We start from the raw sequence: 17759 nt of genomic DNA on the forward strand, positions 1-17759 counted from the left end.
GTAGTAAAAGGTGTAACAGATAATATGAAAATGGAACGTGTGTGTAACTAGAGCATTGTCTTCTGGCTGTGAGCACTCACACTGTGATAATATCATCCAACTTTGACTCCAGTACAAACCTCTGTGGTGCTGAAACAGTCTTTCGTAATACTGTAATCTTTTATCCGTAAGTTATTTATTTATTATTATTATGGTCATTTATGTTTATTACTTTCTTTCTTAGTCATCACTTGTTCGTCCAACGCAAGGGAGCATTGTCCATCATAACCACATCTAGTCCGAAGTGTGAGAGCTTAAACTGCCATACTTGTAACTTTTTATTTCTTTGCAGGGAATATAATAATTGATCCCAGAGTTGTTCTAGTCAAGTGGTGAATAAGAAACCCCCTTAACTTTTAGCACTCCCAAATTCCCCTTTTTTTAAATGTCATGAAAATATTCATTGGGCCTCTATAGGCCTATATCACAAAAGCAAGATCTTTGAGGACTTAGACGCTGAGCCATGACAGTTTATTTCCTCTTTACACTTGTGACCTGTAGAGAAATCAAGAACTATGGGAATATCCTGTAAATGAAGGATTCTTACAGCTATTCAAGTCATTTATTTAGAGGTTTTGCTTTTGTTGATTAACTAAAGTGTCAAGTCTGTTTGTCTGCCTGAAGGGGAAACATGGCCTTCTTTACTGTGTATTGAAGAAGGCAATTTTACCAATTGTAGCCTTTTAATGTGTCGTCTAAGGTTATCTGCTTACAATGTCTTTCTCTTGAGCTTAAGTTAAGTGAGGATTGTCTACCTTTGGCTGTGTTTATCATTGTAAATAAATTTATAGGTTGTTTCTATCCTTGGTGTTTCTTTCTTTACTCCTCCATTCACTGACTTGAACTTCCATGCAAGGATTGAAACAGTTAAAGTCAGTACATGGAATTTTTCAGGGTAAGTTGAAGTCTATATAAGTTATATATATATAAGAAAGAAATTTGAATCACTTGAAGGTACACTTCAAAAATTATCTTGGGAAACATGGCTAATCTAGGTGGATAAGGTTTACAAGATGCTTCTGTAATAGCGTTTGAATAATATTTGAAATAAGATTCCCTTTTAAAAACAACTCTTCTAACTGGGGGGAATTTTGTAATAATTTACTCCAAAATTGCAATACAATCTATACGATGTTCCCTCTGGATATTACATAAATGCCATACCATTTAATCATGGGCAGTTTATATACTATCTAGACTAGACCAGACTAATTGAGAAATTAAGCGTTATATTTGTTGAATAAAGGGTTTTTAATCAACGTCGTGACAAGCTTTGTGTTTGTCAACCTAATTTCGCAGGGTATCAGTAGCCAACTCGATGTTCAAGACCAGTCTTTGGCCTACCATTTCTGGGTTCCACAGGGCAATGGACTAGAACCTTTGCCGTTTTGAGTGTTATCCGATTGAATCTTTACATCTAATTAGTGCTGGCTGTTTAACTATAAATGAAATAGTTACTTTTAGCCAGACTTGGTACTCTGTTATTATTTCTAGCCTGTCTTTATAAACTTAATATATCTAGCCTGGCTTGAATTGCAGTGATTTGATCCTCCTATAATATACACACTAAAGTCATTTCGTGCCTGATGAGGCTCAATTATCGTTAGACATAGAATAAAAAAAGTCTAGCCCTAGGCTATACACTACAGTTATAAATTATAGCCGGGTTAGACTCTAGACTGAGTCTAAAATATAACCAGTTCTTAGACTGAAGCCACAATACATACAGTAGGTCTCGATTACACATGTGAGGACTAGTTTTGGCCAAATTCAGCCAATGATTTCTTGTCAATTATACGCATTTTTTTTTTCTGGAAAAGCTATTAATCACATTGGGAACATCCCTGCCTGCCAATCTGTAGGACGGGAGTTCAAGATATGCCCAAGCACAAGTTTTTATTTGTAAAACCTCACCATCCTTGTGAGCTAGGGAGCGTATAGGTATATTTGCTGAGTTTTCTGAAGCCATTGCCTGGCTCTCCCTGGTTTTAGCTTGATGAAGAGGGCCTTAGCCGTTGATCATATGTAAATAGGTTCAGTCTCTTGGGCATTGTCCTGTTTCTTGCTTCTGCCATTCATGAGTGACTTTTAAACCTGTAACCTATTTCTTTATGAAATAACTAAAATAAGATATTTTATGTATGTTTAGAAAATTATCCAGGAAGTTTTAGTGATGGTAAAATTTGTTTTGATATGATTACCATAGATAGTAAAGTACATTATTGATTATCTGATGTTAAATAGATTTATTTTAATGTAGGCCTACTCATATGCTGTCTTCACATTTCAATATATATATATATATATATATATATATATATATATATATATATATATATATATATATATATATATATATATATATCGTTAGACATAGTATAACAAAGTCTAGCCCTAGTCTATACAGTTACAAATTATAGCTTGGTTAGACTCTCTGGACTTAGTCTAGAAAATAACTAGTTCCAGATTGACCAGGCACACTATATATATATATATATATATATATATATATATATATATATATATATATATATATATATATATATATATATATATATCTTTAGAGATAGAGAGAAAAATATGATTTTGTAACAATGCCATCAAACTCAACTGCAAAATAAACAATTCATTTAAAAATCAGATTTATTGAGGAAATAATTTTATTTACAAAGGAATAAATTATTTTTCATACATCATCCTGCTAAATTTAGCCAAAGCTATTTTTTAAGAAAGGGATCATTTAAAAATCATAAAATCTATATAACAGAAAACTGCAAATAACAAAAAACTACTAAGTTATAACATCATTGGCTACCTGTTACTAATTCTAATAAGAAAATTTTTTTTTATTAGGTTCAATATTTTAGTTTTATTTCCATATTGGATTTTCTCAAGTTTTTCTTCGAATAACTCAGTTATTAGTTATAAAACGGAGCAATAACCGATAAATGGAGAAAGTATTGTTTTGTGTCTTGTTAGACGTTGTACAGAAAAATCTATCCCGAACAGAAAAAATCTATCCCGAACAGAAAAATCCATCCCGAACAGAAAAATCTATCCCGAACAGAAAAATCTATCCCAAACAGAAAAATCTATCCCGAACAGAAAAATCTATCCCAAACAGAAAAATCTATCCCGAACAGAAAAATCTATCCTGAACAGAAAAATCTATCCCGAACAGAAAAATCTATCCCGAACAGAAAAATCTATCCCAAACAGAAAAATCTATCCCGAACAGAAAAATCTATCCCAAACAGAAAAATCTATCCCGAACAGAAAAATCTATCCTGAACAGAAAAATCTATCCCGAGCAGAAAAATCTATCCCGAACAGACAAATCCATCCCGAACAGAAAAATCTATCCCAAACTGAAAAATCTATCCCGAACAGAAAAATCCATCCCGAACAGAAAAATCTATCCCAAACTGAAAAATCTATCCCGAACAGAAAAATCCATCCCGAACAGAAAAATCTATCCCAAACAGAAAAATCCATCCCGAACAGAAAAATCTATCCCGAACAGAAAAATCTATCCCGAACAGAAAAATCTATCCCGAACAGAAAAATCCATCCCGAACAGAAAAATCTATCCCGAACAGAAAAATCCATCCCGAACAGAAAAATCTATCCCAAACAGAAAAATCCATCCCAAACAGAAAAATCTATCCCGAAAAGAAAAATCTATCCCGAACGGAAAAATCCATCCCGTTGCCGCAAGGAGAATGAACCACCTGAATTATTCTTATTCGTCCAGGCAGTAACCTGAAAGAAAAGATGACAATGTGATTATACACACACACACACACACACATATATATATATATATATATATATATATATATATATATATATATATATATATATACTGTATAAACACACATACACACACACACATATATATATATATATATATATATATATATATATATATATATATATATATATATATATATATTTACACACATATACATATAGGCCTACATATACTGTATATATATATATATATATATATATATATATATATATATATAACAACAGTAAGAAGAAAAATAGAAAAAAAAACATTTCCTTCAATATCCATATTTTGTCATCGCAACCAAGTACAGTCTAACTAAAGTAATATCAAATTCAATTAAATTGCTATGAACTCCGAGATTTCGTAATTACCTGAAGACCATCGCACGCCCTTGGAGTAAGGGCGCTCCTCAAACAGATTCGTCATTCAGCACCGCAGCCGGGTTATCCACGCCCCTTCGCCTTCCTGAAGGAGATTGCTCGTCGGTAGACTGTGTGACTGACTTTGCCGGGAGTTTAGGGATGTCTTCGTTGGTCATATTTTTCTGTAAAGACGATCAAGGAGTCAAAAGTTTATTCACATACACAGACACACACATACTGTATTATACAGTATAGACCCTATATGATAAGAGCAAGTGTCTGCCTATATATATATATATATATATATATATATATATATATATATATATATATATATATGTATATATATATATATATATATATATATATATATATATATATATATATATATATAAAGAAGGATAAGCATGGGATGGAGAGCTTTTGGTAAACAAAAATGAGATTATGAAAATTAAAATGCCACTTTCTTTATACAGAAAAATGTTTAATCAGACAGTTACAACTCAAAGAGCTATGGAGAGAATAATGATAGGACTAACACAAAGAGACAGAAGAAAAGCAGAGATACGAAAGCAAACTAGAGAAGAAGATATTCTAACTTGTAAAGGAAATGGACATGGGCAGGACATTATGAGAATGACAGACAATAGATGGACATTAAACCGAATGGGTCCCTAGAGATTGCAAAAGAAGCAGGGGAAGTAAGAGAAGATGATGGATTGACGAACTAAGAAAATTTGCGGGTATACACTGACGTCGAAGGGCCACAAACAGACGAGAGTGGAAGATGTCTGAGGCCTTTGTCCTGCCTGCAGTGGACTAGCTATAGCTGATATATATATATATATATATATATATATATATATATATATATATATATATATATATATATATTTAGTGTGTGTGATTTACAACAACTTTATATAATATGTACCACCATTATGATTTTCTAAGTTAAAGTTTAAGATAATGGTGTATATATATTTGTTTAAAACTACTATTAAAAAAAAACTTTTGACAATAATTTGAAACAAACGCGTGCGTGGTTTACTTATGTTTTGTTTGCTTATATCTGTTCCCGGTGTTCCGTTTCTTTGAAAAAACGTTAGTCAGTGATTAACTCTGTCAGTGGTAGTTTGTGTGTTAAAGGCGCTCCCTGACAAACAAAACACCTACATGTTGTAGCCCGGAAATCCAGCTAAGTAGCCTACTCGTGCATTAGATATTTAAAGTGTATTTGTAATATAATAGGAGCTCTATATTATGTTCCAAACATTACGCCTATTTATACTTCGCTTTTATAAAGTATTGAAAACGCTAGGCTCAGATGTTGGTTACTGAAGTAAATACACAACGCAAAGAACTACCGGTAAGTTTAGGTTAGGGTAGCCTACTTAGGATAAAACCCGATTGTGGTCTACTATCCTAAAGTGGATATATATCATCACCATCATCATCAGCCGTTACTAATCCACTGCAGAACAAGGGCCTCAGGCCTCAGATATGTCCTTCCACTTGCGTCTATGGTCTTTCTGTGTCAGTCCACACCCGCAAACTTTCTTAGTTCGCCAATCCAATGTGTGTGTGTGTGTGTGTGTGTACAGTATGACCTTTAGGTCTTGTGATTAATAATACTTACTTATATGATTTAATTCCTAGTTAAGCAATTCAAGTATATTGTTCATATTAATTTGACAGTGAAATTTGTATCTGATAGACAGTCATGGTAAAGATCGCCATGAGGTTAGAAATTTGATTCTAAAATACTTTCTGAAAAATTAGAAGTTACTAGTCCTTATATGTAAAAGAAGATCATTTTACAATGTAAAAAATTAGCCATTCCTCTTCATCAATACAGAATGCATATCCTACATTCATAACAAAAGAAACCTAAAGATTTTGAATTTCATGTTCCATGCAAAAAGACATTATAAAGACCAGAGAGTGTAGGCCTACAAGACCAAACTGACCTCAGTTTTGACATCCGTGACTTCCTTCAAATCCTGAGATTTGGACCGGGCGAAGTAATTGTAGGCCTTCCTGACGAGGATCGCGATTATCAGGGGAATAGGGTACATGAAGATAACAGCAATCGGAAACACTACAATGAAAATAAGATCCATAACAGTTCAATAGTTTTACCGCATTAAGACTAAAACAAACTGAAAATTTATTTCAATGTTTTATGAAAAGTTTCCAGTTCAATTCAGCTGGTCATTTTGGCCTGAGTATCCTGTACAAAGTTTGGCAATTAACACTAGAAAGGACCAATTGTCAAAGTCCTGCTAAGAACCATTGCAACAAGTACAGTAGTACATTTTAGTTACTAATTATAACCAAACTATGTTCGTAAATATCCAAGCATGTATAATTGCAATTTTAACCACAGCATGAAAATAAAATTAACTATGATAGTACTAAATTCGTTGTAGACTTATGGCCATAGACAATGCAATTGCTGCTACTGAATAGTATTGTTTCTCAGTTCCCACGTCGAAATGACATTAACTATAAACTACCTCTCACCTGCCGTAATGTCTCCTGCAGGTTTCTCGAAGGACAGCTTCAGGATGATATAAGCCACCGTATTATTTTGCACCCCGGTCTCTATACTGATGGCAATTATGTCCTTCTTCGACTGGCAGGAGAGTTTAGCAAGAAGCATCCCGCTCAGGTAACCCAGGAATGGCAACAGGAAGCCGATGAGCAATGTCTAGAACATGTTAAGGACATAGGTCTAAGTGTTCGCGTTGTTTACGAGTATTGTAGCCTACATATTTTCTCATACGCGTCAAAAACATGAATTATATAATGATATGGACATTAATAAGACATTTCACTGCTATTGAAGGACTTGCTTGAAGAAATGAGAATTGAAGGGAGAAGTTATCCCAGTGAATCACCCAAGAGCTTCATTGTCAGTTCATTAACGAAATTATTCTCTCTCTCTCTCTCTCTCTCTCTCTCTCTCTCTCTCTCTCTCTCTCTCTCTCTCTCTCTCTCTCTCTCTCTCTCGTGCATAATCTTACCCTGAACGTGAAGAATTCGAATATATACCGGTTCGTGTAGACACCAAAAGTGAAGGTGAAGATTATATTAAAGATGGCAATTGGGGCCAACGTTTTCTCCAAGAAATGTGCAACTCTGGAAAAAAGATATTTACCCAAAGTATATAAATAGGCAGCAAAATGTGTATGATGGATATATATATATATATATATATATATATATATATATATATATATATATATATATATATATATATATATATATATGTACATAGATTATATAGATATATATAGATGAATACTGCATATACCATCCAAAATTGACAATAATATGAGAGGGCTGGTAGTTCTAAACGTGGAGTTGATTGCCTGTTGACTAACGTTCTTGAACAGAAAGAAAGCGTTATATGGATTAGAATATAGTTACTAAAGAGTATGGACATGAGCAACATATACTGTATACATATATTTTCTCAACTTCGTCTTTTTTCCTTTGATGAAATGGCTGCAAAGAATGTTAACTCCGGTTATTAACGGATTTTTTTTCGGGATGAGGCTGCTAGTCTCTTGGTCATTTTTGATAGGGATGGAACTCGAATCACTCTACTCACCATATAGTAAATAATTCACTGCTAAAACAGGTTAAACAGATTAGGATTTTAAGACAACGTGCAATAGTCAACCCCCATGCCCCAGGTGAGGTTGAAAGCTATCCTATTTGATTATAGAGGAGGTTGATAGACGGTGTTAACTAACATTCAAATTCTTGGTAAAGGTTTGGCTATGAGGTTCTTCCTATACTTGAGTAGTTTTGGCCTCACCCTATGAGCTATGGTCTCAAGAGTAAACCCAGCAAGGTGTAGAGCAACATAGGGCCAATATTCAGAAACATTCATAAAGGCTCGTCTTGCTTAAGTAGTGAAATAGGTCTCTGTCAACCAGTTAACTTTAATGGACTTCAGCTGTCCAGAAAATGGGAGATTGTGTAGCCTACACGCTAGTGATAAGCAGTGTAGGCCTAGCAGCTTAAGGTCTATATTCAGAAAAATTCATAATGGCTCGGCTTGCTCAAGTAGTGAAATAGGTCTTTGTCAACCAGTTAACTTGAATGGCCTTCATCTGTCCAGAAAATGGGAGATTGTGTAGCCTACACGCTAGTGATAAGCGGTGTAGGTTGGTTCAGCATCTGCTGACTAGGCTTATGTTTAGGTATGTAAATCAGAGTTTTCATTCTGTCATTGATCCAGCCACCTGATATTAAAGGCAAGTATGTGTATATAATAATATGTAACAGAAAAGAGTTTCCAGTGGTCCTTTCTCTGCAGCGAACTTACCTTGGCCAGAATATCTTGATTGCCATACCTACTAGACAGGGAATGGCCAAGAAAACGAGTATCATACCGATCTCATAGAACGGGATGACGAAATTTGTGTCTTCGACAATCAGTGGAGCCATTAGGTATATCCATAAAGGAATAGTCCCTGAAAGGAAAAATAAGATAGGATTTAGAAAAGTGGGGCAGCCAAACAGCTTTAAATGATTAGTGACTTCAGTTTGCACTGAGTAAACATTTAGGGGTGATGTTGGGAAATACTGATCTTAGATAACCTAATGTTATCCTGATGTAGGAATATCTATTTTTATTATCAATCAAAATTAACATCCATTCATATACAAGTCAAGAGATCATTAAGTTATAATGCACGTGTAGCAACCAAGAACAAACAACTAAAGAAGTATGCCCTGTTTACGTTTTCTTCTACACTGCAGCCACCATCGGACTCCATGTCAAAAAGCCATTGAAATAACAAAGCAATTTTCAACTTTTATCATCATTCCATTATCATATTGTCCGTTTTTTATGCCAATGTGAACTTTATTGATAAAATCTGTAGAATCTACACATACAATTGGCACCCTTATGTGAACCTTTGGGGCCTGCAAATACCTGTGTTGTTTCTAAATAAAGTTGTTTGTTCGGTAGCTATCTTCGCAGGGATGCTTTCTCCACTTCGTCACAAACTTTTAAAACATCATACTTTAGAATAGAATGCTTTCCTTCATTGTTTTAGTGCTATAACGTTATCCCACTACACACCAGATTTTTTATTTCCTCTTCTATTGAACTGCTGAATGACTTTTCTGAGTCTCATCCTGTTAGATGTTTTTGAGTTAAAGAGGTCTCAATAACGTAAGGGTTCACGAAACATTGCTTTGGTTATTATGGCTTAAATTGATATGTATATAATCTAATTATAGGCTCAGTTGGTCAGAATAGTTTTAGAAGGTTGGCCAGGGCACCAGCCACCCGTTGAGATATTGCCGCTAGAGAGTTATTAGGTCCTTTGACTGGCCAGAAAGTACTACATTGGATCCTTCTCTCTGGTTACGGCCCATTTACCTTTGCCTACGCATACACCGAATAGTCTGGCCTATTCTTTACATATTCTCCTTTTTCCTCATAAACCTGACAACACTGAGATTACCAAACAATTCTCTGCTCAAGGGGTTAACTAATGCATTGTAATTGTTCAGTGGCTATTTTCCTCTTGGTAAGGGTTGAAGAGACTCTTTAGCTATGGTAAGCAGCTCCTGTAGGAGGGCACTCCACAATCTATTGTTTTCGGGTCTTGGACAGTGCCATAGCCTCTTTACCATGGTCTTGCGCTGTCTTTGGATAGAGTACTCTTGCTTGAGAGTACGCTCGGGCACACTATTGTATCTTATTTCTCTTCCTCTTGTTTTGTAAAAGTTTTTATAGTTTATTCATGAAAGATTTATTTTAATGTTACTGTTCTTAATATATTTTATCTTAATTCTTAATTACTTCTCTCTTAGTTTCCTTATTTCCTTTCCTCACCGGGCTATTTTCCCTGTTGAACCCTCGGGTTTATAGCATCCTGCTTTTCTAACTAGGGTTGTAGCTTATCAAGTAACAACAATAATAATAATAATAATAATAATAATAATAATAATATTAGGATAAGTTGCAGGTCGAAGACCAGTAGGAGGGCTTAGCATATCCTGGAAAATGGGCATAGTTGAAGACCTGGACCAGATGGAAATCCAGAAAGCGAAAAGATATCCTCAAAAGGTTTGTGAGGATGATGTTAGTGGTGCCTTAAGAATAGATACTTTAAAATATTATAACCCAGTTTTCATATATTGTTCAATATTTTATTCACAACTTTGAGCAGTCCTGCAACACATGTCTTACCACTCTTTCTAAATATGTGATATGGAAATTGATAGATCTAGAATTACAAGGTTCCATAATTCTTACATTTTACTGTTAAGCTTTAGAATATTATTTCTACTTCTTTATCGCCCGGTGCATATAACCTTTCTTTGAGAGGCAAGAAGGTCTATCTCCTTTTTCATGGTAAAGTCCAACCTTCTTTCTTTTCATCTATCTAGTTTTCTCAAGTCATTGGCCAGGCATTAATATGAGATGCCTGTACTAGTAAGCATTTTACTTGAATTAATTCTTGAATAACAGAATATTATATCAACAGATTATAATCAATAGAAAGATGGCAAAACAAAAAATGAGAAGCATTACCGAAAGCTAAGATATGAGAAACACTATCGAAAGTAGAAATATGAGAAGCATTACGGAAAGCGAAGATATGAGAAGCACCATCGAAAGTAGAAATATGAGAAGCATTATCGAAAGCAAAGATATGAGAAGCACTATCGAAAATAGAAATATGAGAAGCATTACCGAAAGCAAAGATATGAGAAACACTATCGAAAGTAGAAATATGAGAAGCATTACCGAAAGCAAAGATATGAGAAACACTATCGAAAGTAGAAATATGAGAAGCATTACCAAAAGCAAAGATGAAAGTAGAAATATGAGACGTATCACCAAAAGCAAAGATATGAGAAACATTATCGAAAGTAGAAATATGAGAAGCATTACCGAAAGCAAAAATATTTGAGATGAAGGTCATCATGACCGAGAGGTCAAGGGAACCATCCAAGAGGTGAGTCCACATGTTGGAGATGCCTCCTCCAGGAGAGCAACCACTCAGGAACATGCCCAGCTGCGCCATCGGGTTGTCGGGGAAGACCAGCTTTCCCAGGCCGAAGGAGAGCTGCCCGAAGAAGAAGAGATATGAAGTGGCATTGTCTAAAATAGATTGTACTACTACTTATTTGTCATCATTGTTAATATTGATATAATATACATCATTATTGTCACTATCAATATTTCCTAGGCTTTGCTATTTCTACTAGCAGCATCATCTATAGTTGCAATCATCATTATAGTCCATTTCTTTTAGTGAGTCATATTTGCACCGACTCGCAATGGTGCCCTTTTAGCTCGGAAAAGTTTCCTGGTCGCTGATTGGTTAGAATTATCTTATCCAACCAATCAGCGATCAGGAAACTTTTCCGAGCTAAAAGGGCACCGCTGCGAGTCGGTGCAAATATGACTCGCTAAAAGAAATAGACTATAGTAGCAGTAATGCAAGTAATAATTTTTATGATACCAGCATTATTATCATTTCTAAATTATGCTAGCATCGTTACTGATAACAATACTTTAGTACACTTACCAAAGGCATGAATGTGTACTGACAAACCATGCCTATGAGAGGCCCAATAGGCCTCTTAATAATATCCTTCACCACTGAAATAGTCATGGTAGCTCCCATATTGACGTAGGAGATGGCCACCAGGATTCTAATTATCTGCACGAAGATATCATTCAGTTTCTGGTAGGACAATATGACGGATACTGGCAGCATCTCCTCTGCTAAAATCTGGGAAGATACAGTTAAAATTGTTTGAGTGAAGTGTCAACAAGGATGAGGGATACTGGCAGTATCTCCTCTGCTAAAATCTGGGAGGATGTAGTTGAAATTGGTTGAGTGAAGTATCAACTAGTATTGAGGATGCTGGCAGCATCTCCTTTGCTAAAATCTGGGATGATGCAGTTGAAATTAATTGAGTGAAGTGTCAACAAGGATGCGGGATACTGGCAGCATCTCCTCTGCTAAAATCTGGGAGGATGCAGTTGAAATTAAATGAGTGAAGTATCATCAAGGATGAGGGATACTGGCAGCATATCTGCTTAAATCTGGGATGATGCAGTTGAAATTGATTGAGTGAAGTGTTAACTAAGATAAAGAATGCTGGCAGCATCTTCTCGCCAGAAGTGTCAAGGAATTCTGTTGATACTGAATTAACTAATCCAATGGATGTTGGATGCATCTTCCCTTATAAAGTTCGGTAGAAATTTAGTTAGAGAAGAATAAAAATGAGCTATACAATCTATTAAAGCTCCCAACATCACCTCAATTTGTTTCTGGAAAGAATTGTGCTTGAAATGCATCAACGGTTTGTCATGAAAAAATGCAGATGCGGGTAAAATTTACTTGGTTAAACTTTTCAAGGAAATATGGTTTAAAAACACCAAAGGTTCTGGAAACTAGGAAGACCTGTCTGGGATTAGGTCTGAATAGATTTTGTGAACTGTTCATGTAGGCTACTGGTGTAAGTGAAGTATGCATACATGAGTGAATGTATTCACATTTGTGCAGGGAGCTTTGAACTATATTTTTAAACTAATATTATACACAGTATCCACACAAACATATATATATATATATATATATATATATATATATATATATATATATATATATATATATATATATATATATATATATATATATATATATATATATATATATATATATATATGTATATATATATATATATATATATATATATATATATATATATATATATACATTAGCACGTTAGTATACGAGTTCAATTTACTCTAAGAGCAAGCTCATAAACCAAAACAATTTTCCCATAAGAAATAAAGGTAATACATCCGATTCGATATGTTCCACACATTCATAAATACACATCAAAACTCACCTTTATAGGTTTGTAATAGTAATTCTTATTTGAATTATAATCCCTAACATCAGAAATTAATGATTGTTAATAATTCAGAATGAAAAATACAAATATTCGCATATTAACCCGCTCTTTACCTTTGAGGAGAGTCGTTGGCTGACGCGAGAGAAACTAGAGAGGAGGAGGAGGGATTTACTGCTTGGAGGGAGAATATCCCTCAATGAGCATGTCTTAAAATATTGTTAGTTCTCTCTCTTAAACGTCATTTACTATCACTAACTGAATCTCTTATTTAATGCTGTATGGATACTTGGTCATCTCTTTTTTTGCACTCTTAAGCCCTGTCCACACTAATGAGCATGCTCGCTGGGTAAACAGTGATACCAAACCACAATAGGTAGTGAGAATGAGGGTTCATGATGTCAGAAGCGGGAAAACCACAGACAGGGATCTGGCAAGACTGTTTGTTGCCAGATCCCTGCCTACAGTTTTCCCGCTTCTGACGTCATGAACCCTCATTGTCACTATCTATTGTGGTCTGGTATCACTGTGTGCCCATCGAGCATGCTCAATAGTGTGGACAGAGCTTTACATTTAATTTTGTCAAGGAACCTATCTAGGTACAACTAATCTTGCATTTTTCCTTAAAATGATATGAAAATTGTATAAAAATTACACGAATACAGCGTGAACACTGCGCGTGTGGCGTATGGGCACTGGGTGAATGATTTCGTGCTTGTCTTGCTAGTACCTGTCTACAAAAGACGCTCATACGGAGGGAAGTTTTTGTTCGCTGACTGATTCAAATTTGAAATTTTATGCTCGTATACCAAATTGCTCGTATTTCAAGTTGCTTGTAAACCAAGGTATTACTGTATCTATATACATATATATATTTTTCATATATATCTATATATATATTTTTCATATATATCTATATATATATATTTCATATATATATATATATATATATATATATATATATATATATATATATATATATATATATATATATATATAACCCTATAAGTATTAAACCATTATATAAAAAAGTAAAATCAACCAAAGAACCTTCAAAGCTCTCTCAGATGTATAAAGAAATTCAACTGCAAAACCACCAACGTTGTATCATGTACTTTTAGTAATTTCAAAGAAATTAAAGATACCCACAGCGCCGTTTGCATCGTACAGTTTGACTGTAATGTTAGTGTATCCGATAAACAGTGCAGTGAAGTTGATGTGGCCATAGAATGTCCCGTTTTCTTTATCCTCGATTACATATCCAACCGAAGTAATTTCGAGAACTATCTGTAATTGAAGTTATTATTATCGTAAGTGTTGATTTATTATTATTATTATTATTATGATTATTATTATTATTATTATTATTATTATTATTATTATGAACAGAATTAAAATTGAATGAGCCTCGTGAGCTCTTTTCCTGCTTTTGTACCTCATTCTGAACAGTGGCATTTACGCTAGCTACTCCTTTCATGTTAGAAGACCACACGAAGGTGTGAAGTGTACCGTCTGGCAATTGTTTCAGCTCTTCCGGATTGAAAGTCAACATTGACGCATTCTCCTGTAAAATTAAATACATTAGATAAGCTTTTTATAAGATTAAAAGTTGTTTATGAGAAGGCTCTATATTATTGTGTAGTTTGAGTGGTATTTTCTTTATTACAAAACACTTTTTATATCATAATTACTCGGTTTAGATAATTCATTATATGTTTATTCGTGTATATCATTCACTCTTATGGAAATAAACAAACACACACAAACACACACACACACACACACACATATATATATATATATATATATATATATATATATATATATATATATATATATATATATATATATAAACACACATATATATAAATATATATATATATATATATATATATATATATATATATATATATATATATATATATATATATATATATATACTTGTGGATGCGACTATTGGGGATAAAGTTAGCTATTAAGATGGTAAAAGACTCTAGGAGCTGATGAAATGATATAAAGAAGAAAATAATGAAATATTTTAACTGAGACAACAGATGACCAAGGTTTGTAAGGTATGTCTGGATAAGGGAAAGGTTCTGATGAAATGGTTGATAGAAATAATTGTTCCACTGTGTAATATAATGGTGATTAAGTAGACCGTAAGAACTAAATGAGGATAAGTTCATTTAGTGTACTGAGTAAAATGTATAATAACAATCTGATTGAGAAGGTAAAAAGATATATGAAGAACTGCGTGGGTCTAGACAATAGTGGGAACGTGTTTTAATTATGAAAGAGACCAAGGATGATGGTTAATTCAATCCACATTATTTCGTGTTTCAAGTATAACCGTGTTGTGGCAGGAATTAACTCTAGTATTACTTATGCATGAATTTACGTAAAGTGCTTCGTATTCTGTCCGTGTGTCGAGGGAAGATGATGAAAACAATTATTATTATTACTTGCTAAGCTATAACCCTAGTTGGAAAAGCAGGATGCTGTAAGCCCAGGGGCCCAAGCAGGGAAAATAGCCCAGTGAGGAAAGGAAACAAGGACAAATAGAATATTTTAAGAACAGTAACAACTTTAAAATAAATATTTTCTATATAAACCATAAAAACTTTAACAAAACCAGAGGAAGAGAAATTAGATAGAATAGTGTGCAAGACAGTGGAAGATCATGGTAAAGAGGCTATGGCACTACCCAAGACTAGACACCAATGTTTTGATTTTGGATTGTTCCCCCAGAAGAGCTGCTTACCATAACTTAAGAGTCTCATCTACCCTTACCAAGAGGAAAGTAGCCACTGAACAATGACAGTGCAGTAAATAAATAAAGATAATGTATCCTGTACTCACGCCTTGAGCAGTTCCCGCCAGCATCGTCAGTATTAACGCCCAGCAGATGGCGTTCGTCCATGAATTATCATTCATTTTTTGTAAGATCATGTTCCCAGTCGCCATTGTGAATGTTCTTCCTTCCACGTTGCGTCTAACTTCTATTATGTAGCCATCGGGATACTTTGATTACTATTTGCGTTCGTTGATCTTCGCTGATTATATCTGCAACCGTTAGGCGTTTAGTAAATCATGATAAAAACTTATGTAGTACCAACTAATTCATAGAATCTATCTAAACACGATGAAACTACGTTTTAAAGAAAGCATGCGTATATGTCTCCCGTTAACAAACCACTTATGTATTTTTTTGTTTTAATTTTAATACATGTTTAAATCGAGAATATTCTAAAATAATAGTTTAAGACTAAAGGCCGAACCTACGAATTATTACTTACGTCAATGTCAAAACGGCAGTAGTTTAGGATTTCAATATCTTTTTCTAATGGATAATGTCCTATAATACATTCAGGTAATCAATATACTCCGATTTATTTTCTTCTGAGTAAATTCACTCTTATCCTGGAAAAAGGAATAAAAGGTTAATAATGTATATATGACAAATTTATTAACATCTATAAGAATAAGATAAAAAATGTGTTTAATCCCCCCCCCCCGAAAAAAAAAATCATGTAAGTAAAGGAATTTTACAGATTATTTCATAGGCCTATACCCACACGTAAGCACCAATGTTAATTTAAGTACATGTGTTGCATATTTTATATGTACACTTATATAAGTATAAAGTTTCTTTTAGATAAACCTACATAAGTATAAAGTTCCTTTATAGATACACTTACATAAGTATAAAGTTCCTTTATAGATTTCCTTACATAAGTATAAAGTTCATTTATAGATTCATGTACATAAGTATAAAGTCCCTTTATAGGTACACTTACGTAGATAGAAAGTTCCTTTATAGATACATTGTCATAAGTTTGAAGTTTCATTATAGATACACTTACATAGGTATAAAGTTCCTTTAAAGGATCTATAAAAGGAGTTTTCTACTTATCTAAGTGTATCTATGATGAAACTTCAAACTTATGTCAGTGTATCTCTAAAGGAACTTTCTATGTAAGTGTATCTATAAAGGAACTTTATACTCATGTAAGTGAATCTATAAAGGAACTTTATACTCATGTAAGTGAATCTATAAAGGAACTTTATACTCATGTAAGTGTATCTATAAAGGAACTTTATACTCATGTAAGTGAATCTATAAATGAACTTTATACTCATGTAAGTGAATCTATAAAGGAACTTTATACTCATGTAGGTGTATCTATAAAGGAACTTTATACTCATGTAAGTGTATCTATAAAGGAACTTTATACTCATGTAGGTGTATCTATAAAGGAACGTTATACTCATGTAAGTGAATCTATAAAGGAACTTTATACTTATGCAAGTGTATCTATAAAGGAACTTTATACTCATGCAACTGTATCTATAAAGGAACTTTATACTTATGCAAGTGTATCTATAAAGGGACTTTATACTTATCTAAGTGTATCTATAAAAGGGACTTTATACTTATGCAAGTGTATCTATAAAAGGGACTTTATACTTATGCAAGTGTATCTTAGTAAAGGGACTTTATACTTATCTAAGTGTATCTATAAAGGGACTTTATACTTATGCAAGTGTATCTGTAAAGGAACTTTATACTTATGCAAGTGCATCTATAAAGGAACCTCATACTTATGTAAGTGTATCTGTAAAGGAACTTTATACTTATTTAAGTGTAT

At 33.7% G+C, this 17759-nt stretch overlaps 1 protein-coding gene across 1 annotated transcript; it reads right to left on the reverse strand.

Annotated features, from left to right (window-relative positions):
• Positions 1-3416: 3416 nt before the first annotated feature.
• LOC137656043 (ileal sodium/bile acid cotransporter-like) lies at positions 3417-16168 on the reverse strand. Its single transcript, XM_068390219.1, has 11 exons — positions 15970-16168; positions 14546-14674; positions 14260-14397; positions 11772-11978; positions 11132-11306; positions 8540-8687; positions 7227-7341; positions 6724-6910; positions 6168-6298; positions 4207-4379; positions 3417-3801 (listed from the first exon to the last, which is right to left on the reverse strand). Exons 1-10 carry the CDS (start codon positions 16072-16074, stop codon positions 4245-4247), a joined length of 1470 nt encoding a protein of 489 aa, XP_068246320.1. The 5' UTR covers positions 16075-16168; the 3' UTR covers positions 3417-3801; positions 4207-4244.
• Between the last annotated feature and the right edge of the window lie 1591 nt (positions 16169-17759).

The sequence above is a fragment of the Palaemon carinicauda genome, chromosome 17 (genome assembly GCF_036898095.1).
Source record: "Palaemon carinicauda isolate YSFRI2023 chromosome 17, ASM3689809v2, whole genome shotgun sequence".
Taxonomy (NCBI): domain Eukaryota; kingdom Metazoa; phylum Arthropoda; class Malacostraca; order Decapoda; family Palaemonidae; genus Palaemon; species Palaemon carinicauda.